Raw genomic sequence first — 23498 nt, 5'->3', positions numbered from 1 at the left:
ATGTATATCAAATAGTAGAATCTTCACTACTCTAAAAATTATATCACCAGGCAACAAAAATTCATTCAAACCTATTATTTTTCTCACATTAATAAAAAATTAATGCTGAGAAGAAAGTATCTATTAGTGAAAAGTATTCTCTATCTTTAGAATTAATGAAAAATAAAAAATATAATACTATTTGTTAAGATATATTCATTGTCTATGGACTTTTTCAATGTGTATCACTATAGTTGCAAAGATTATTTCATCAGATTAAAAATATTATATATAAATGAGCAAACTGTTCCATGAAACAATCTTTTGAATTAAAAAATAATAATAATTTTGAAAAAAGATTTTCCATTAAATACAGAGTTTGTCTACATTTTTATAAGCAGCGTCAAAGGAAAATGATAGTGCCGCACATTTGTTTATAGTGAAAATTCCAAAATGGAAATACATAAAAATAAAACAAACTATGCAACAAAGGTATGTGATACGAAATAATTAAAAACAAAATAGAAATATAACCATGAAAAGGGGAGGAAATATGGATAAGAAATATGAACATCTATATATATATATCATTGGGTAGGTCTATCAAAAGAACCGGTCCAGTAGAGCCCACGCACCAAAAGAAGTTGCCACGACACGCAGACGCAGAGGCAGATATCTCCGTCGCCGCCGCCGCCGCCGCCGTTGTTCCCGCCGCTTTCTCGCCGGCTGCGCCATGCTCCGCCTCCGAGAGTGCGTCGTTTCCCGCCTCCTCTCTTCTTCACCCACCTCTGCCATCCTCCCACTCCGCCGTCTCCTCTCCGCCGCCGCGCCCCACATTTCCCCAAATCCCAGGGGCTTCGCCGTGGAGGAGTACCTCGTCGGCACCTGCGGCCTCACCCGCCCCCAAGCCCTCGAGGCCTCCAAGAAGCTCTCCCACCTCAAGTCCCCCGCCAACTCCGACGCCGTCCTCGCCTTCCTCTCCGGCCTCGGCCTCTCCGGCGCCGATGCCGCCGCCGTCGTCGCCAAAGATCCGCTGCTCCTCCGCACCAAAGTGGACAAAACACTGGCCCCTAGGGTCGCCGAGCTCACTGGCCTAGGTTTCTCGCGTCCTGACATCGCCCGCCTCGTCTCCCTCACCCCCGACCGCTTCCGCTGCAGAAACATCGTCTCCAGGCTGCACTACTACCTGCACCTCTTGGGCTCCTTCCACAGCTTCCTCCGGCTGCTCAAGCGCTCATCCCACCTTCTGTCGTCGGACCTCGATAAGTTTGACTTCAGCAGCTTCTGCAGGGTGATGACAAAGATCATGGGTTAGCTAACAATTGCAATGAAGAAGACAACAGTGACAATTGCAAGGAAGATGGCAAGCAGAAAACAGAACCACATAAAACAGATGCAAAGGTCTGCCTCCCCTCCCCTCAAGATCCCGTCCGCCTCCCCTCCCTTCCCGATCCCCTCCGCCTCCCGTCCGGCTCCCCTCACCTCTGCCTCCCCTCCCGCCGTCGCGGCTTGGAGGTGTGACGGTGGATCTAGAGCGGGCGCCTCGGGACGACGTGTGTATGGCCATGGCACCGTTCACGTAGTGATGTGACCTCCTCTACCTTTGTATGGCCATGTATGGCCTATGGCACAACAAAGTTATCACCCTGTCTGTAAGCGTTAGTACTTCCTGTTTCGGTGTTCTTTGCCTAAGATGATGTTGGTTGTTTACTCTAGTATGCCTGTTACATGCTAGTTAGTCATTGCTAAATGCTAAGTCCTTGCGAAACTGAAATTTTGATTCCTGAACCCCCATATGTTGATGTTGTCATTTCTTAGAGAAGATCTCTGTAAATGAGAAGTCCATGGATATATATTTGATTCTGTCTTCCATTGAAGATGATGCAGTGGGTGGATCAATTTTGTGTTGAAACCAGCACCCATGAAACCAGAAAGCAATAGAGTAATGATGTGTCATTTTCCACCGAAATGAATGTATCACCCTGCTGTTCGGATTCATAATTTTTTTCTTAAAAAAGTTTTACTTGAGCAAAATTAATGGTTAAGATGCTAGATTTTTTCGCTGGTATTAGACTTATGTTTTACTCATAAGTTCCAACTAACTATCTCAAATAAAAGAAGATGGACCTAATTAGTCTGATGTAAATTTTCTACTGCACTGGAACATAATATTGCAAGGCTGAATTACCATAATTAAGCATGAGTATATTTTTCTTACTTTGAAATGATGGATGACTGCAGATGGGTTGAGTTTTGTGATGTTCAGTTCTGACTATTGAACATTCATTTTTGACCGAAGAATTGGATGTTTTGATTGATGTGTCTGGTCAAATATGTATATTTGATTAAGGTCAGTGGTGTGTTTCTCAGGTTTACACTGCAATGACCAATGTTCTTTCCTAGAAACAGATAAGTGGATTTACTTGGGCAAGGTCGCTACAGCTGATGCCTATTTCAGTGAGTATTAACTTTATAAGATTGCAAATATATGATTTAAAACTTAGCATCTCTTGTTCTGCAAGATACTGCTGTCCAATAAATAGTAGTAGTAGCAACAATCAGTTATTGGTACAATGTGTAGTATGGCTGAATACTAAGGTGTGGTACAGGCCCACCTTAGTCAGGCTTAATGTTCAGTTTCACATGAGTTCATTCTATTTAAGTTATATTTTTTTCAAGACTAAAACTATGAATTTCGACCATCCTGTGTTATACGAAATTAAAAAAAAAAGAATGTTGCAAAGGAAATTTAACGAGTGATCGCATGCTCCCTCGGCAGGAGCAGCGCAGCTCATGGCATCTAGGCATCATCATCTGGCGCACTGGCACTGGTGTTTTCCTTGCCAGAAGCAGTCGAGCCAAGGCGAAGGAGAAACGGCTGCTGTCGTTGCCTAACCCCAAAAGGATACATATTTGCACTGCTCTGAACTTTTAGGATACCAGCTGTTGTTTTTATCTTTTAAGTGGGTAATTTCAAATTGAAATTGAGAATGTTACCTGCTGATAAGCTGCTGCAGGTACTCATCGCCATCTTGATCTCGGTTTGAGAAATAGAGATGAACTCCATTCAACTTCGTAGAGGAGTATTAGTTTAGTTTGGAGCTCTTTCGTTTTCTTCATTTATCCTTCTTTTTCACCGGTTTTCTTTGGGTTTTTTCTTTTCTTTTCTTTTTATATGTTTTTCTTTATGGTTTTCATCGGTTTTACAACCTTTTAAATTGTATATTTTTGCTTTCTATGTTTTGTGTATATCCTTTTCCTCGGTTTTCTATGTACATTTTACATGTACATGTGAATTTTTTCTACATGTTAAACATTTTTTAAATACACAATTAACATTTTTGAAATAAATTTTTTGATCTCTACATTTTTTATACATCAAGAACACTTTTTATACACGTTTAGCATTTTTAATACATGATTAGCATTTTTAAATACAATGGTTAATAGTTCTTTCAAATACATGTTTGATGTCTACATTTTTCATAAACTTTGTATATATTTCATATGCATCTGAAACATTTATTTGATATACAATTAACATTTTCCAAATGCATGTTTACATTTTTATGATGTCATATAGATATCTTTGAAACGCGTAATTTTTTTTAAATGTCACAATAATATTTTTTGTATGCTATCAACATTTTGCATATACAATTGAAACATCTATTTGATATATGTTTAACATTTTTAATGAAAAAAAGTTTAATGTCATAAAGATTTTTTTAATATGATATCAGCATTTTTTAACTAAACTAACAATTGTTTTACATTGTGGTAATGTTTTCTCAAATTCACGATTTTATTTTTTATTTGTTTTTATTATTTGAAATATATATTTACAATATTTTTAAATAATTATAAAGTAAAAACGCAAATAATAAACAAGAGAAAATCCATTTGGAAGCTGTCACTCCTCACGTTAAGCATGGTGAGCTGCTCTTTGGTAAGAAGCGCACATACCTGCCCACACGCATGAATCTTGGTGTGGCTAAATCCAACAGTCACGAACCTCACTGAGACATTGTTAAATCTCATTCAGCTGAGATTTAACAAAACCCAAAAAAAAAAACTTTACTATGTGTTGTACACCAATTTTGACAAAAATAAATCATTCCAGGCTTAGAGTAGGAATGGAGGACCCATTTGCATCAGAAAAACATCGACTATTTCATAGGAAGGTCCTACTCAGCGCTTTACGCGTGATTGCTCCAACCAACGTGATACACACGCTTCGATTGTGACGGCCCAAAAATATACCCTCGCTCGCTCGCTACATCAGCTCGCTTCCCTTGACTATAACCGTTTAACCCTTTGACCCCGCAATTTGACTTATTCCTGTTGACTTTTCAAAAACTTAAAAAGTGTTCACAGATTTGAAAAGAAAAGTTCGTGACTACAAAACAGTTTGCAAATTTGAAAAAATCATGAATTTGAGAAAAGTTCAAAAATTTGAAAAAAGTTCGTGAATCGGAAAACTGTTCATGACTTTGAAAAAAGTTTGTGAATACGAAAAGTTCGTGAATTTGAAAATAAATCACGAATGTGAAAAAAAAAGCTCGCGGAGTCTATAATAGTTCATGCATTTCAATAAAGTTTAGGGATTTGGAAAAAGATGTTGGAGGACTTGGAAAATGTTCGTGAATTTGAAAAAAATATGTTCGTGGATTTAAAAAGTTTTCTTGAATTTAAAAATGTTAACAAATTTAGAAAAACTTTGCAAATACGAAAAAAGTTCATGAATTCAAAGAAAACACAAAGATTAAAATGTCGTTAACTTGAAAAGGTGAAAAAAAAGAAAAAAGAGAAAGAAAAGGGAAAAGAAAATAAGAGAATAGAAAACCAGCCTAAAACAGAAGTAAAGAAGCACACAAAAATGGACCATAAAACCAAGGGAGCCTATAAACCGTAATCATGAGAAGAAGAAAGAAATATGAGCGACGCACAAATTAATGGGCTGGCATATAGAAACCGAGGTTTGGGCGCCACATACGAATAAGACACTAAGAGGCGTTGAAGGCGCTAAATACGAAATGTGTATTTTATAGGTGTCTGGAAGAAAAATCTTTAGTAAGTTTTTTATCTATCACCATATTGAGATCCAATTGCACCTTCTTCTTCCAAGCGCCGAACCCTGTGACTCCTCGCCTCTTCATCGATGGCAACACTGTAATGAGTCGCATTGTCCCTGCTTTCATTGAGGTCCCGGTGAGCCCTCGTCATAGCCGGCCACGGTGTCCACATCTCGAGCTCGGGCTCCGTTTAATCAAAAGAACGTTCAAAACTATTGATCCCACCCTCTCCCAACCCATCAACTCTCGGCCACGCCTGCGTCGGTTATTGTCGTGGTTAGTGCAGGCCTGGCTCAGCCTTGCTAAGACGCCATTGCTAATCGTGCTGCCATCGCCTTGTTGCTGCCTCGTTCTTCGCCATATAATTGACCGATGGAAAATTTGAATGGCCTGATGAATAGCAAACTGGAAAAACACACGGAGTATTAGTCTCTGAAACTCACAACAACAAAAAATTCCCAAGAAACATCTTCCACGGGCCTAACAAAACTCTGGTCTAGTAGAGCCCACACAAGAGACAACCACCACCAAAGGAGCTACTTTGTCTAAAAAAAACAAATGAACTAGTACAGCCCATCCACTCTGCAGACCAATCTGACGAGACACAACTGCAGTTGCAATCCATCAGAAATATCGCCACCGCCGCCCGCACCATGCTCTGCCTCCGGGAGCGTGTCCTTTCCCATCTCCTCGGCTCACCCTCCAGAGCAGCATTCTCCCCACTCCGCTGCCTCCTCTTCGCCATCGCGTCGGCCCCCATTTCCCCCAACCCTAGTACTAGTTGCTTCGCCGTGGAGGAGTACCTCGTTGCCAAATTTCATACAAACCTATTATTTTCTCGCATTAATAAAAAAGTTAATATTGAGAAGAAAGTATATATTAATGAAAAATATTCTCCATCTTTATATTAATGCAAAAATAAAAATATAATAGTCTTTCTTAAGATATACTCATTGTCTATGGAATTTGTTTATGCATATCAAAAAAATGGTCAATATGGTTGTAAAGATTATTTCATCAGATTAAAAATACTATGTATAAATGAGCAAACTATTCTATGAAACATATTTTTCTGAAATTAATAAAATATTGATTTTAAAAACCATTTTTCTATTAGATGCCAAGTTTTACTCCATTTTTATGAGCAATGTGAAAGAAAAAAAATACATTGTTTGTTGTAAAAAAAATCCAAAATGGAAATATAAAAAATGCAGAAAAGTATATGACATGAAATAATTAAATAAAAATGTGGAGGCGACATAGGTAAAATAAATAAAAATAAAAACATGAAAAGGGAAGAAAATGGATTTTGTTTATAACAAGGGAAGAAAATGGATGAGAAAATGGAAGAGAGCCCACGCACACAGAGAAAAAGAAGTCCCATTCTGACTAACCCCCAACACGCAGAGGCAGAGCTTCCATTGCAATCCACCGGAGATCTCTCTCTGCATCGCCGCCGGCGCCGTTGTTCTCGCCGATTTCCCGCCGGCTGCGCCATGCTCCGCCTCCGAGAGTGCTTCGTTTCTCGTCTCCTCTCTTCTCCACCCACCTCTCCCATGCGCTCTCTTCATCGCCTGCTCTCCACCACCGCATCGCCCCCCATTTCCCCGAACCCTAGCAGCTTCGCCGTCGAGGAGTACCTCGTCGACACCTACGGCCTCACCCGACCCCAAGCCCTCAAGGCCTCCAAGAAGCTCTCCCACCTCAACTCCCCCGCCAATCCCGATGCTGTCCTCGCCTTCCTCGCCGGCCTTGGCCTCTCCGGCGCTGATGCCGCCGCCGTCGTCGCAAGGACCAGCAGCTCCTATGCACTAAAGTGGACCAAACCCTGGCCCCTAAGGTCGCCGGGCTCACCGGCCTAGGTCTATCGAGTCCTGACATCGCCCGCCTTGTCTCCCTCATGCCCGACCGCTTCCGCCGTAGAGCCATAGTCTCCAGGCTGCACTACTACATGCCCCTCTTCGGCTCCTTCCACAACTTCCTCCGGCTGCTCCAGCGGGGAGGATCCCACCTTCTTTCATCGGACCTCGACAAGGTTGTCAAGCCCAATGTTGTGTTCCTTGTTGAGTATCATTGTTATTATGGAAACATAGGATAGCGTAGGATTTATTCCACCTTGCCTTGTACTCCAAGACGACCTTGTACTCCTATATATATGCCCATGAGGCTCAAGCAATAACAACAACTATTCCACCATCCCCTCTCTCCCTTCTAATATGGTATCAGTTTCCGGATTCTAAACCCTAGCCGCCGGTTCCGCACCCGCGCGCCGCCCCCGGGGCGGTCGACCTCCATGACCGCCGCCGGGGGCCGCGCCGCCCGTACCTAGGGTTCGTCCGCCGGTCGTGTTGACCGGTTGCCCTAGAGTCTTTTTTCCCAAGCCTTTGCTCCGGAGTTTTTATCTCTCTCGTCGGTCGCTTTGATCGGCGTTTTCTTTTTGGTTTTCCGATCTATGATCGGTTTGCGTCGCCCGCCGCCTTTCGTCATCTACAACGCGTATTTGCTTCACCAACATCGTCATCGACTTGGACTGGATCGGGTGTCACAGGCGCCCCGGGCTTCACGCATGAGCCAGATGCGCTCGCTCATGCGGTCATGCGCTGACCCGTCGTCCTCGCCGCGTGGTTCATGAGTCACACGTCCTGCGCGGGCGTGCTTGGCTGCCCGATCGCCCGCCTCAGCCCACCGATCCACAGCGTGGCCACGCTCCGGCTGCATGCATGCTGGCTACCCGTGCTTGGTGCGTCCCGTGCTAGTGGAGGTTACTCTGTGCCTTCCTGCAGTACATGTCCAAGCCTGGTTGCAGGCTATTGCTGAAGGTTGATGAGTTGATTAAAGCATATAGTTTTATACAGACTTGCGGTGAAGCCTGTATTTACAAGAAAGTGAGTGGGAGCACTACAGCCTTTCTGATAAGTATATGTAAATGACATATTGTCGATGGGAAATGATGTAGAATTTTCTGGAAAGCATAAAGGAGTGTTTGAAAGGAGTTTTTCAAATAAAGACCTCGGTGAAGCTGCTTACATATTGAGCATCAAAATCTATAGAGATAGATCAAGACGCTTGATAAGATTTTCAATGAGAATATACCTTGACAAGTTTTTGAATTAGTTCAAGATGGAACAGTCAAGAAGGAGTTCTTGCCTGTGTTTCAAGCTGTGAAGTTGAGTGAAGACTCAAAACCCGACGACGGCAGAAAATAGAAAGAGAATGAAAAGTCATTCCCTATGCCTCAATCATAGGTTCTATAAAGTATGCTATGCTGTGTACCTTGTGTACCTCACCAAGAGTTTGGCAAGGGAGTACAATAGTGATCTAGGAGTAGATCACTGGACAGCGGTCAAAATTATCCTTAGTGGAATAAGGATATGTTTTCTCGATTATGGAGGTGACAAAAAGGTTCGTCGTAAAGGGTTATGTCAATGCAAGTTTTGACACTGATCCAGATGACTCTAAGTCTCAATCTAGATACATATTGAAAGTGGGAGCAATTAGCTAGAGTAGCTCCGTGCAGAGCATTGTTGACATAGAAATTTGCAAAATACATACGGATCTGAATGTGGCAGACCCATAGACTAAACTTCTCTCACAAGCAAAACATGATCACACCTTAGTACTCTTTGGGTGTTAATCACATAGCGATGTGAACTAGATTATTGACTCTAGTAAACCCTTTGCGTGTTAATCACATGATGATGTGAACTATTGGTGTTAAATCACAAGGCGATTTGAACTAGATTATTGACTCTAGTGCAAGTGGGAGACTGAAGGAAATATGCCCTAGAGGCAATAATAAAGTTATTATTTATTTCCTTATTTCATGATAAATGTTTATTATTCATGCTAGAATTGTATTAACCGGAAACTTGATACATGTGTGAATACATAGACAAACATAGTGTCACTAGTATGCCTCTACTTGACTAGCTCGTTGAATCAAAGATGGTTAAGTTTCCTAGCCATGGACATGAGTTGTCATTTGATTAACGGGATCACATCATTAGGAGAATGATGTGATTGACTTGACCCATTCCGTTAGCTTAGCACTTGATCGTTTAGTATTCTGCTATTGCTTTCTTCATGACTTATACATGTTCCTATGACTATGAGATTATGCAACTCCCGTTTACCGGAGGAACACTTTGTGTGCTACCAAACGTCACAACGTAACTGGGTGATTATAAATGTGCTCTACAGGTGTCTCCGAAGGTACTTGTTGGGTTGGCGTATTTCGAGATTAGGATTTGTCACTCCGATTGTCGAAGAGGTATCTCTGGGCCCACTCAGTAATGCACATCACTATAAGCCTTGCAAGCATTGTAACTAATGAGTTAGTTGCGGGATGATGTATTACGGGACGAGTAAAGAGACTTGCCGGTAACGAGATTGAACTAGGTATTGAGATACCGACGATCGAATCTCGGGCAAGTAACATACCGATGACAAAGGGAACAACGTATGTTGTTATGCGGTCTGACCGATAAAGATCTTCATAGAATATGTGGGAGCCAATATGAGCATCCAGGTTCCGCTATTGGTTATTGACCGGAGACGTGTCTCGGTCATGTCTACATAGTTCTCGAACCCGTAGGGTCCGCACGCTTAAAGTTCGATGACGGTTATATTATGAGTTTATGTGTTTTGATGTACCGAAGGTAGTTCGGAGTCTCGGATGAGATCGGGGACATGACGAGGAGTCTCAAAATGGTCGAGACGTAAAGATCGATATATTGGACGACTATATTCGGACATCGGAAAGGTTCCGAGTGATTCGGGTATTTTTGGAGTACCGGAGAGTACGGGAATTCGCCGGGGAGTATATGGGCCTTATTGGGCTTTAGGGGAAAGAGAGAGCAGAGGCTGGGCGCCCCCCCAAGGCCTAGTCTGAATTGGACTAGGGGGAGGGGTTGCGCCCCCTCCTTCCTTCTCTTCTCTCTCCCTTCCTTGACTCCTACTCCTACTACTTGGAAGGGGGGGAATCCTACTCCCGGTGAGAGTAGGACTCCTCCTAGGGCGCGCCATAGAGAGGGCCGGCCCTCCCCCTCCTCCACTCCTTTATATACGGGGAGGGGGGCACCCCTTGGACACACAACAATTGATCTCTTGATCTCTTAGCCGTGTGCGGTGCCCCCCTCCACCATAATCCACCTCGATAATATCGTAGCGGTGCTTAGGCGAAGCCCTGCGTCGGTAGAACATCATCATCGTCACCACGCTGTCGTGCTGACGGAACTCTCCCTCAAAGCTCGGCTGGATCGGAGTTCGAGGGACGTCATCGAGCTGAACGTGTGCTGAACTCGGAGGTGCCGTGCGTTCGGTACTTGATCGGTCGGATCGTGAAGACGTACGACTACAACAACCGCGTTGTGTTAACGCTTCCGCTTTCAGTCTACGAGGGTACGTGGACACCACTCTCCCCTCTCGTTGCTATGCATCACCATGATCTTGCGTGTGCGTAAGAATTTTTTGAAATTACTACGTTCCTCAACAATTGCAACGTCCCGTGTCTGACGTGTGCCGTGCCGGATTATATGAAGATCGTTGTAGAGTATGCACGCCACTTCACTGATTGAGCTATGTGGTCCTGCCCGACGCTGCACCGAGCCGCGCGCTGCCGCTGCGTCGCCCCTTCGGGTCGTAGTGCCGTGGCCTGCGGTCCATCGCCGCTCTGAGGTCGTCCGCTCCTGGCCGTTCTCGTAGCTGCACGAACCCTCGCGCTGCCGCTACGTCGCCCCATCAGGTTGTCGCGAGCGTGGCGCGCGGTCCCCGTCGTCGCTCTGAGGCCGTTACCGTGGTTGCACCACCTCGCGCGCTGCCGTTGCGTCACCCCTTCGGGCCGTAGTGCCGCGGCCCGCGGTCAACCGCTGCACCGAGGCCGTCCGCTCCAGGTCGTCCCCGAGGCTGCACTGACCTTCGCGCTGCCGCTGCGTCGCCCCGTCGGGCCGTAGTGAGTGTGGCACGCAATCCCTACAACCGCCCTGAGGTCTTCCCCGCCGTCGCCCTGACCTGCCCGCCGCCGTTGCGTCGCCTCTTCGGGCCGTAACGCTGCGGCCCGCGGTCCACCGCCGTCTACGCGCGTTGACTTCCACGTGATATGCGCCGCGCCGCCTCCCTTGGCGCAGGAACGTCACCGTCCGCGCCGGTCTTCGTCACGCTGTCGGGTTCATTATCGCCTACTTTGAGCACCGTCGCCGCCTCCTTAGGCCGCCGCCGCCGCTGCTCTTCTTCCGCGGCTCCACGGCGACTACCTCGACACCGGCGACCCCCGACTCGACACCGACCACGACGTTCTTCGCACGGCTACCTCGACTACGGCTATACCACCTACGCTCTCGGCTACCTCGACAAACGGCACAAAGGGCTACCGCCTTGCTTGAGCAACCTCGTCGGTTTCCACTCCAGCCACGACTCCGCGATGCATCGACCGTTACGACTGTGGGGGGTGTCCGTCGGCTTTCCTTCGGATTCTTCTCCAGCCTCACCGTCTGCGTCGCTCCCGTTGTGACTGCGGGGGGATGTTGAGTATCATTGTTATTATGGAAACATAGGATAGCGTAGGATTTATTCCACCTTGCCTTGTACTCCAAGACGACCTTGTACTCCTATATATATGCCCATGAGGCTCAAGCAATAACAACAACTATTCCACCATCTCCCTCTCTCCCTTCTAACGAGGCAGTGCGGGCTAGGCAATTGTGATATTGCCAAGCTGTGTATCCATGGGCCGAGGATGATCACCACCAACCCGGAGCGCGTCCGGGCGATGGTGACATGCACCGAAGGTATTGGCGTGCCCCGTGGCTCTGCGATGTTTAGAAAAGCGCTACATGCTGTCGCATTCCAAAGCAAGGAGAAGATTGCTGCCAAACTGGACTACTTAAAGAATACATTCAGGTGGTCTGATGCCCAAGCTTCCATTGTTGTGCGCAAGTATCCGGGTGTGCTAAGGAAGTCAAAGGAATCTCTGAAGCACAGGTCCGAGTTCTTCTTCTCTGAGGTGGGGCTGGAACCCGCGTACATTGCTCATCGTCCGACATTGCACTCTTATAGCATGGAGGGCCGACTCAGACCCAGGTTCTATGTTATCAAGTTCCTTGAGGAAAATGGATTGTTAGGTCAGTACCGGGACTACTATAGCATAGTCATGCTGAGCGAGAAGATATTTGTGGAGAAGTTCATATGCCCTCACAAGGAAGCTGCACCACACCTTGCTGAAGACTATGCAACAGCTTGCAAAGGGGAAGTGCCAACTAATTTCAGATTTACATGAACAAAAAAGGGCTTTGGAAATTGGTTACAGTGTATGGCGCAACAAAGTTATCACCCTGCGTGTAAGTTGTCACTTCCTGTTTCAGTGTTCTTTGCCTTACATGATGTTGTTTGTTTTCTGTAGTATGCCTGTTACATGCCACTTGATCATTGCTAAATGCTAACTACCTACGAAGCTGGCAATTTAATTCCTCAACCCCCATATATGTTGATGTTTATGGATATATATGTGATTCCGACTTGCATTGAGGATCATGGAAACTGGATGTGTGGGTGGGCTAATTTTTTGTTGAAACCAGCACCCATGAAACCAGAAAACAGAAGAATATTGTTGTGTTGTTTTCCACTGAAATGTATCAGCATGATCTGCTTTCATGCCAAAATTTATCTATCATGCACCCCCATATATGTTCATGACAACCAAGGCCATGCGCGCGAAGGCTCGCCGTTTCGACCTGCAGCAGGCCACGGCCGAGCTCGTCGTGGCCCTCGACGAGTCCGGCCTCACCAGCACGCCGGACGAGCCGGTGCACGATGCTGCATCCCTAGCCCAGATTGCGCTCATTTGCGGTGCTGAGCAGCAGGAGCTCGATGAGGTGTCCTCCCCGACGCCATGATCGACGCTGCACTGCCATGGACTCCGGTTCCTCGCCAAAACCGCTTAGTCCCCTCCTGTTATGGCCGTATCTGCCCTTTAGGCAATGTTTTAATTCCTAGCTTTCCCTTTCCAGCACTTCTCACTCAATCCCATGGATGCATGGGCGAGCTGATTCTCGATCCTTTTGTTACGTTTGTTCGCAACCTGGACTTTTGGTGCCTACCTTTAGCTAATGAATGGCCTCAAGTTTAACTTTTGCTGTTGGAATGTTCGTGGTCTTGGCCAAAGTCAGAAATGCTCGGACGTCCTCTCTGAGCTCATCGCCATTAACCCTCATGCGTGTTTCCTTCAGGAAACTAAACTCAGCTCTATCACTAACTCCTTACAAAAAAAAAATATTCTCCCAAAGCACCTTGATCTCACCCACACCCTGCCGGCTACGGGCTCGGCCGGAGGCATTCTCTCGGCCTTCTCATCCTATCAGTTTACTCTCCTCACTTCGGACGCCGGCCACTTCTCCCAAACTTCTACGATCTCCTGCCTTGCCTCCCCTCAAAAGCTCGCCGTAACAAATGCCTACGCACCCACTGACCATGCCCTCAAACAGGATTTTCTGTCTGAGCTTGCCTCCTTCGTACCCCCCTCGCCCACCCCCTGGCTTATCTTGGGCGACTTCAACCTCCTACGGCGCCCCTCGGACAAAAACACGCATAACTTCAGGCAATCTGAAGCTGACATGTTCAACGCTTTTATCCACCTTCATGGGCTAATCGAGCTTCCTCTCCTTGACCGCTGTTACACTTGGTCGAGCAAGAGGGATCAGCCCACCCTCGAAAAATTAGACCGAGTTTTCATTAATGTTGACTGGGACCTCCTCTTCCCAAACACCACAATCGCTTCACTAACCCGCTATATCTCCGATCATGTTCCCCTTCTAATCACGATAGACACCATCATCCCTCGCCCCGCTCTTTTTCGCTTCGAAAATAGTGTGGCCGTTCGACCGGCCTGCCTTACCATCGTTCAAACAGCTTGGGCTGAGGCCCGTATACGTTCCAACCACGCCCTGAACCTTGCCGCTGCTCTCAAACGGACGCGTTCCAATCTTAAAAGGTGGAGACGCTCTGCTACTCCTCTGAACACTCGTGAAAAGAATTGCAAAACAGTTATATTTGTTCTCGATATCATTGAAGAATCCCGCTTTCTATCACCCCTCGAGCTTGCGCTTCGCCGGGTTATCATCAAAGTTCTACAACGCACTCTTCGTGAAAAGGCATTGTACTGGATCCAACGTAGGAAAGTCCGAACTGCGCTGGAAGGAGACGAAAACTCTCGATTCTTCCATGCCTCGGCCTCTGCCCGTCTTCGCAAAAATAAGATCACGGTCCTGGAGGCGAACGGCTCTGAGTTCTTTTCTCATGACGCTAAATCAAAAATCCTCTCTGACTACTACACCTTCCTTCTCGGCACTGCCTTTCAACCAACTTGGTCCTTCTCCCTCCTAGATCTTTATCCCTCACCTATTCCCCAACTTCGCTCTCTCGATGACCCTTTCACAGATGACGAGATTTCTGAGGCTTTCTTATCCATGAATAAAAATCTAGCCCTGGCCCAGACGGTTTTGGCCCTGGGTTCTACAGGAAATTTTGGCATATTCTCAAAGGTAAAATCTGCAACTTCTTCGTTGATTTTCATGCCATGAGTTCGGACATCTCCTGCCTCAACCGAGCCCTCATTATTCTTCTCCCGAAGAATAATGACGCCAGGTCCCCAAATGACTTTCGCCCCATCTCCCTCCAAAATTGCCCTATTAAAGGTGTTGCCAAACTCCTTACCAACAGACTTAAAGCTCATACCCCTCTTCTGGTCCACGCCGACCAAACTGGCTTCCTGTCTGGTCGCAATATCTCGGAAAACTTCCTCTACGCCGCTGACATTCTTCACTGCTGCGCCAAGAAAAAGGCTCCAGCCATCGTTGTCAAGCTGGACTTTCGGAAAGCGTTCGATTCAATCTGTTGGTCCTCCCTCCTCCACACCTTACAGGTTAGGGGCTTCCCACCTCGCTGGTGTGACTGGATCCGATCTCTGCTTACCACTGGATCCACCGCTGTTATGCTTAATGGCATCCCAAGGAAGTGGATCCAATGCAAGAACGGACTCCGGCAAGGTGACCCCCTATCACCTTACCTGTTCATCATTATGGCCGACATTCTACAACAAATGATCATTAACGCTCACAAGGATGGTACTCTTCTATACCCCCTGTGTCCCCACCTCCCGTGCCCTGTTCTGCAATATGCGGACGGCACTCTAATCATCGTTAAAGCTACCACGAACGCAGCCAAGCACCTCAAACACATCCTAGACTCCTTTGCCGCAGCCACTGGCCTACAAATCAACTTCACCAAAACGACATTCATCCCCCTTAATGTGGATCCGCAGGATGCCGCTCTAATGGCCTCTGACCTTCGAACGAACATCTCCTCCTTTCCTCAAACCTACCTAGGACTACCCCTCTCCCCGCATAAGCTGCCGCCCTCTGCATTTCAGCCTGTCATCGACCGATGCGACACATATCTGGCTGGCTGGTGTGCCCTACTCCTCTCGCGTGGTGGCAAATTAGTTCTCCTCTCTGCCGTCCTAGACAGTCTCCCCACGTATTTTATGCTTTGTTTTTCTCTGCCCGTCCAGGTTATTGAAGCAATTGATAAACGTAGACGCACTTTCTTCTGGTCCAACGATGAAACCTGCTCTGGAGCTAAATGCTTGGTTGCTTGGGATAAAGTGTGCACTCCTAGAGATGCAAGTGGTTTGGGTGTTAAAAACCTTCGCGCACAAAATTTTTGTTTACTGCTGAAATTTGCTTACAAGTTTTTACACTCCACCTCCCTCCCTTGGAAGGACTGGGTTTTGTATCACTCACCTCTTCACATTGGCTTTGGCAAGAACAGCTCCTTTCTTGCTAAGACTATTTTCAAACACCTAAAGAGCATGAGAGAGATTTCCCAGTGTACTGTTGGAGACGGTTGCTCCACCTTCTTCTGGTTAGATCGATGGCTAAAGCCAGAACCTCTGGCTATAGTCTACCCAGCCCTTTTTTCCCACCATACAAATCAAAATGCCTTGGTAGTTACAATTATGCAGGAAGGGATCGAACTTGCTCTTCGTAATCGGCTAACCACTACTGCGATCGCAGAACTTGCTTCTCTAAACTCTTTGTTGCAGGATTGTGCTCTCGCAGGTTCCGGACACTCGTCGCTTGCTCAACGGGTCCGCCTTCTCGACCCGGGGTGCATATGCGGCTCTCTCGGATCATCTCTCCGATCCCATGCTTGCCGCCATCTGGGACTCAAAAAGTGCCCAAAAAGGTTATGATCTTCGGATGGCTCTTCTACCTCGACCGCCTCAACACCCGGAAGAACTTGCATAAAAAAAGCATCCTCGATACAGAAGCTTGTCCAAGATGTTCTCACCAGGTTGAAGATCGCGAGCACCTGTTCTTTTCATGCCCGGCTGCTCGGGGCATTTGGCAGGCTACCTCCATTCGCCCGTGCTTTACGTCTATTAGTGACCTTTTCTCTACGAGGTTACCAACTGCATTGCCAACTTCAGTCCGCTCCTTCATGTTCCTAATCATCCTCTGGAAGATCTGGGACGCACGGAACAAAAAAGTCTTCCAAGGAATAGACCTTCCCACTGCTGATTCCATTAGAGCTATTCTTGATGACATAACTATATGGGCTCCTCGGCTCAAAACCGAGAGCCTAAAGGAACACGCCGGGCTGTGGCGTGACTTCCTCTCCTCACAAAACATGTGAGTTCTGTACTCTTCTGCTATGTTTGAAATATATTCAGGTGGGGAGCCTTTCCCCCCCGGTGACCATTTCAAAAAAAAAATTCATTTCTTTGTTTTTAGGTTCCATCATATGTCAGTTAGTGCTAACTTTGTTTAATATTTAGGTTAGACTCAGAAATAAATTTCTCATCTGCCTTCTGGTTTCCTTTTCTCTTTTTGATATCTTTACCCTTTTTGTAAGGATTTTTTTGTCTATCAAGAGATTGCATATGTGAAACCGTTGTTCACAAAACCATATATATATATGTTTTGTCATCAAAACTAGCCAATGTGAAGTTGCAATGCCACAAAATTCAGCCCAATTTGTTGCTTTGAGCTGAGCTATAGGCCGTTACACAACACTGAGACCTTCCACCCATTGTCCATTCTGACATAAAAAGTGGTAAATTGTTGTGTTTAGTGATGTAATTATATGTTCTGAATTTTTGATTGTGTTTAGTGAGCAACCATTCCATTATATACAAACAATCTCCATGTTCAAACACATGAAAGATCACAACCATTTCGATCAGAAGAGAAAATTGCTACAGCTATTGTTTTGTGTAAAAGCTGCAAACAGCAATTTCGGCTGATGATTGACAAGATGAGAAATAGTATATATTCGGTGGCAAAAAACATTAATTTATGAATCAGTAAAAGTTGTACCTGGGTGCGCCTTTGCTCAGTTGCATCCGCAGAGCGTCAACGGATCTAGGCTGCTGTTATTATTATTTTCATGCTCAGCGACTTGAACTGAGGTAAGTTCACTTTCCTTTCCTGTACTGCATGATCAAAATAGAGAAGAACTTAAGGGGCACAAGAGGGGAAAAACCAGAACACTTGGGCAAGATGTACGTGCTTGTGTTGATCTGCGCTTTATGTTTATATGGAGATGGATGCACTGGATATTAGGTTCAGATATGATGGATATATCTAGGTCTATTAGCATAACTTATGGTTAAGGTAGCTTGATTTTTTTCCACTGGGATTAGACTCGTGTTTACTCAAAAGTTCCAGCTAACTATCTCTCAAGTAAAAGAAAAACAAACCTTATTAGTCTGATGTAATTTTTCTGCTGCACTGAAGCCTAATAAGTAAGCATGAGTATATTTTTCTTACTTTGGAAGGATGGACGGCTGCAGATGGGTTGAGTTTTCTAATGCTCAGTTCTGACTATTAAACGTTCATTTTTGACTGAAGAAGTGGGTGTTTCGATTGATGTGTCAGGTCAAATATTGATGTGTTTCTCAGTTTTATATTGCAATGACCACTGTTCCTAGAAACACGAACTGAATTTATGATTATACACTAGGCCCGCATGATTCAGTTTTATATAAATTCAGTTTTGTGTTTTGGCTACACATTTCTTTCGGCGCAGAACTGTGCCGAAGTTGATGACAGACGTATCGGGTATTGCGGGACTAGTAGGTGGTTAGTAGGTGGGATTGGGAGAGAATGGTTAGTAGGTGGTGGTCGCACTGTGGGAAGAAGCAAAGCGTGGCGGTTGGGCTCTGAGCATGGAGGGTAGTAGTTCACGTTTATCTGGGTCACCCCCTCAGCGGTGGGTGAGCCGGAGCGGTGTCTCACAAGAACAAAGTGCGTGCCTGTACTTGTAAGAAGCTGAACTCCTTGCCGGCCTGGATAACATGGCTGAATGGTCTCATCTAATTACATTTTTCCAAATCATTGTTGAACGAATTATGTGTTGTCAGTTCCATTTTTCCCCATGTTCAGGTTTTAAGAGTGATTTGGGAAGTATCAATGTTCAGTGATGGGCCATCTTCAGATACGTGGACACGGGCAGTGAGCTCATGCTCTTCTTCCACTAAGAAAGGCATGTAGCCTTACTATTTGTTTTTTTTCTTGGAGAACTGCTCCTCTTTCTACCTGGTGGATTTATTGTTTTGTTAGCAAGAAATCCATCTATTTTAATGTGATATAGATTTGCTTCTTCTGGTCATTGGTTAATTTCCTTAGTGAAATTCTGCACTTGCTTCTCTATTTCGCATTGCTTCATGTCATGAATTAATTTCACGCCTTGTAGTTTGAGGAATTGCAGAGAGTTCCATCCAATAGTTTGCAAACTACTGGAAACAATATCATGTGGAAAATTTATATTGTCATGTTTATATTTTGCCTCTGTTCTATGTTTTGTTTTCTGCTTGTCATGTTGTTTACAGATTCTTTGTAAGTGCTTCCTTGTATTGGCGTTCTTGTGCTTTGGTTGCCAGATTGCCGCTGTTTATGATCTTGTAACAGTGTTCCTTGTCGTTGCCCCTCTTATTTTCTGTTGTTTCCATACAGGTTAATTGGGACTAAATATACAAAGAAAATTACTGTTTTTATTACTGCCACAGTGAAATAGCTGTGTAGGTAACCTTTTACATGATCTTGCTTAGATGTAGACCTGGGTGTAGATAACCTTTCACAAAAACTTGGAGAGTTCCTTAACTTAAATACACATAATTTAATGAAGTTCCACGACCTAACTCTGGATCTAAAGTTTAATTGGTGGTGCCGAGACTTGAAGCCAAGCTCCAGCCTACTGAAATTGTAGTGAGATTCGATGATCCTTCACATACCATGCACATTTCTTGATTTCTTAATTTTATTGGGTGTATATGTGACATGATTGCTTTCATAATATCAGTTGTTGTCTATATCTAGTGGCTATTTTCAAATTGAAATTGAGATTGTTACCTGCTCATAAGCAGCCTGCAGGTAGCAATCCCCATCTTTTTCTCTGCCCGAGAAGCAAAGATGAATTATTTTGAACTTCGGATTAGTTGAATTGGAACCACTTGTGCGATCATCTCAGGTGCCTTTTTCTAAATTTCCGAACCCCTGTGTTTCACTGTTGCGATGACCATAAGGCAGGCCTCACCGGCAAATTAAATTTTGCGTATTATCAATGGTGTTCTGTTCTGATATATAGGCGAGGAGTAATAGGAATCGTGGCTGGGAATTTGGTTGCTGCTCTGGTAGCAATCCTTAAATGGACTGAAATTTGATAGTGTGTGCTCCAAACCATGCATTGCTGTTCTGATCTCTATCATATGCTTTCCCATTGTGGCAGAAGCCAGAAATTCCACATGTTTCATTGCTGTATATGACGCGGCGTTGTGCTGCTGAGGTACCATGGGGAGATGGTAGATTTCTATGAGTGTTGTCCCCGCACAAAAAAATTAAACATGTACTCCTTCTGTAAACTAATATAAGAGCATTTAGATCACTATTTTAGTGAGCTAAACGCTCTTACATTAGTTTACAGAGGGAGTACAAAGCAAAAAGTAGAAGCATTTTATTTATAAGAAAAATGAATTTGAGAATGGTTTACGCCTAAATTAAAGAAGAAAAACTGAAAACGAAAATAGTATTATACTACTATGAAATATAAATAAATTATAATAAACTTTTTTTAACGTAAAATTGGAATATATTGAAAACTTCCGCACAAGTTATATAGAAGTACTAGTATTTTATATTATGTGGATTTTGTGTGCCAATAGATTTTTTTTTTAGAAATCTCGCATACTTTATTGAATAAGAGCAATGTTCATAGGTACAACAGTTGGGTCATGAGGAGTACCCAACCACACAAATCGTCCTATGCCTAACTTACAAGCATGTTTTGCGAGATTGTGAGCCTCAAAATTAAAGTTTCTACGCTCAAAGATAACCTTGCAGGATGAGAGACTAGAGCGGCGAGCTAATATTTCATGTGTAATAGCTGCATTAGGGCCACTTGTCCCTCTGTTGATATCATTGACTACGCCCTCACTGTCAGAGGCCAAAACCACATCATGAACAGCCAGATCTTCTGCCAATGCTAGTCCTTCCCTGCAAGCAAAAGTTTCTAACATCATGGGATCAGTGACGCCCTCATAGACTACTGCCGAGGACCCCAAGTAGTTGCCGTCCTCGTCTCTACAGAACGCTGCCACTGCTCCCCCTCACATGTTCCGGGCCAACGCTCCATCAACATTAATTTTGACAGCACCCGGCCCTGGTGCAAGCCAGCGTTGAGGCCGGATCACCGGTACTTTTGGCCTGGCCACCATTGGGTCCCTTTTTAGCTGTTGCAAGTCTGCAAGATAGTTGTTCACGAAAGATATGGTTTGATGCGGTGCTTGAAAGATTGCTTCATACACTGCTTTTCGACGCGCATACCAAACCGCCCATAACGTGACCACCATTGTTGTAAACTTGGAGTGATCAAGCTTGCTATGTAGCTCAAATAACCAGCTCTTTGCATTTGGTTCGTCCAGTTCAGACATCGCTAGCACCACCTCTGCATCTGAAAGAGCCCACATGCACCTAGACATGGTGCAGGAGATTAAATGCCGCCAGGAGTCTTGGCACCCACTAAGAGGGCATGTGTCTTGGGTCGCCATGTTTCTGTGGTGTAACACGTCCGTGGTAGGCAGCGAATGACGTGCAAATCTCCAAACAAATACTTTGAGTTTCGAAGGTATTGATATTTTCCATAAGGCCGACCAGGCCCGTTGCTCCTCCTGTCCCGAAGATGACCCGGATATGCCCTCGAGCCACTCTTCTCGCTGCAACTTGGTGCTAACCAAGAATCTGTAAGCTGAACTGACAACAAATCTCCCTTTTTTGTCTGGATACCATGCCCAGAAGTCGTCAACATTGCGCGTGCATACTGGGATTCTCAAAATAGCATCAGCATCAAAACGTATGAACACCGACCGAACCAACCCCTCGTTCCATGATCCGGTGGCTGGCTGTAGCAGCTCCGCCACCTTCGTTGGAGGGTTCTGCACAAGGGAGGTGATTGGCCGTGGTGTGTGTTCCTTTGGTATCCAATTATCCGACCAGATGTTTGTCGTCTGACCATTCCCAATCCTGCGAATGATACCTTGCTTCAGTACATCTCTCCCCTCAATTATTGCTCGCCAAATCTGAGAGGGGCGAGTTCCCAATTGAGCATCTAGCAGCGAGCAGTCCGGGAAATAATTTGCCTTGAGTATTCTGGCGCTCAACGTGGACGGTTCATTGAACAACCTCCAAACTTGTCGAGACAGCAAAGATAGATTAAAGAGCTCCAAATCTCTGAAACCCAAACCTCCTAAATTTTTTGGTCTCATCATTACATCCCAAGAGACCCAAGCCGGCTTCTTTTGTCCTTGTTTGCAGCCTCACCAAAATTTCCGGATAATAGACTTTATATGATCACACAAACCTCTCGGTAATTTAAAACAAGACATAGAATATACCGGGATAGCTTGGGCTACGGATTTGATGAGTACCTCTTTCCCTCCTGCTGATAAACACTTGCTCATCCATCCCTTAACCTTGTCCCAAACGCGGTCACTTAAGTATTTGAAAGTGTCGTTCTTGGAATGCCCCACATCCGTTGGCATCCCTAAGTATCTGTCACTCAAAGATTCATTAGGGACATGAAGGAAACCTTTTATTGCATCTCGAACTATATCCGGAGTCCCTTTACTGAAAAAGATGGATGATTTGTCCCTGTTTATTCTCTGTCCCGATGCCATACAATATGACTCCAATAGGTTTGATACCTCCTCTGCTCCATTGACACTTGCCCTGAAAAACAGCAGGCTATAATCTGCAAATAAAAGGTGGTTCACCGGCGGAGCCGATGATGCCACCTTAATGCCGCCGAGCTGGGATGACTGGTTTTGTGATTTTAATAGAGAAAATTCCTTATTTGACACTATCTTAAAATCTGCTTCCTTATTTGACACTGGAAAAGTTTTTCTTCCTTATTTGACACAAGTTCTAAATTTTATTCCCTATATGACATTTCCGTCCATTTTGAGCCTAAATGGCACCTGAAAAGACTCTTTTGCCCCTCATGTGGTATGTGTGTGGGGGGCAATAGCGCACACACGCAGCATCAGTGCGAGGGCAGGAGCACACACGCAGCAACACATACACATGCACCAACACACACGCACGCGCACACACACGCAACAACACGCACGCGTGCGTGCACACACACACACGCGCGCACACACGCAACAACACGCACGCGTGCGTGCACACACACACACGCAGCAACACACATGCACGCGCACACACTACTATGAAATATAAATAAATTATAAAAAACTTTTTTAACGTAAAAATTGGAATATATTGAAAACTTCCGCACAAGTTATATAAAAGTACTAGTATTTTGTATTATGTGGATATTTTGTGTGGCAATAGATGATCCGTGCTAGAGTGCGGGCTAGGTGATTGTGATATTGCCAAGCTGTGTATCGCTGTGCCGAGGATGCTGACCACCAACCCTGAGCGCGTCCGCGCAATGGTGGCATGTGCTGAAAGATTAGGTGTACCTCGTGGCGCTGGGATGTTCAGGCAAGCGCTACAGGCTGTCGCATTTCTCAACGAGGAGAAGATTGCCGCCAAAGTGGACTACTTGAAGAATACGTTCAGGTGGTCTGATGCCCAAGCGAGCATTGCTGTGTCTAAAGCTCCGCTGCTGCTGAGGAGGTCAAAGGACATGCTGCAGAGCAAGTCAGCGTTCCTGGTGTCTGAGGTGGGGTTGGAACCCACGCTCATTGCTCATCGCCCGATAATGCTCACTTACAGCCTGGAGGGCCGGCTCAGGCCCCGGCACTACGTTCTAAAGTTTGTCAAGGCAAATGGGTTGCTAGATCGCCATCGGAGCTACACCTACACAGTCGATTTGACCGAGAATGTTTTTGTCGATTTGACCGCTGAAGACTATGCGGCTGCTTGCTGA

The 23498-nt window shown here is 45.2% G+C and overlaps 2 protein-coding genes across 2 annotated transcripts; both read left to right on the top strand.

Moving 5' to 3' along the window:
- Positions 1-617: 617 nt before the first annotated feature.
- LOC109765030 (transcription termination factor MTEF18, mitochondrial-like) lies at positions 618-12536 on the top strand. The gene is made up of 3 exons (XM_020323820.4): positions 618-1152; positions 6993-7121; positions 11733-12536. Exons 1-3 carry the CDS (start codon positions 713-715, stop codon positions 12325-12327), a joined length of 1164 nt encoding a protein of 387 aa, XP_020179409.1. The 5' UTR covers positions 618-712; the 3' UTR covers positions 12328-12536.
- A 10488-nt stretch (positions 12537-23024) lies between these two features.
- Positions 23025-23498, top strand: LOC141025704 (uncharacterized). Its single transcript, XM_073501615.1, has one exon. It carries the CDS (start codon positions 23025-23027, stop codon positions 23496-23498), a length of 474 nt encoding a protein of 157 aa, XP_073357716.1.

The sequence above is a fragment of the Aegilops tauschii genome, chromosome 6, assembly GCF_002575655.3.
Source record: "Aegilops tauschii subsp. strangulata cultivar AL8/78 chromosome 6, Aet v6.0, whole genome shotgun sequence".
Lineage (NCBI taxonomy): Eukaryota > Viridiplantae > Streptophyta > Magnoliopsida > Poales > Poaceae > Aegilops > Aegilops tauschii.
Note: the sequence above shows the minus strand (reverse complement) of the source record. Positions and strands in the feature narration are given on the sequence as shown.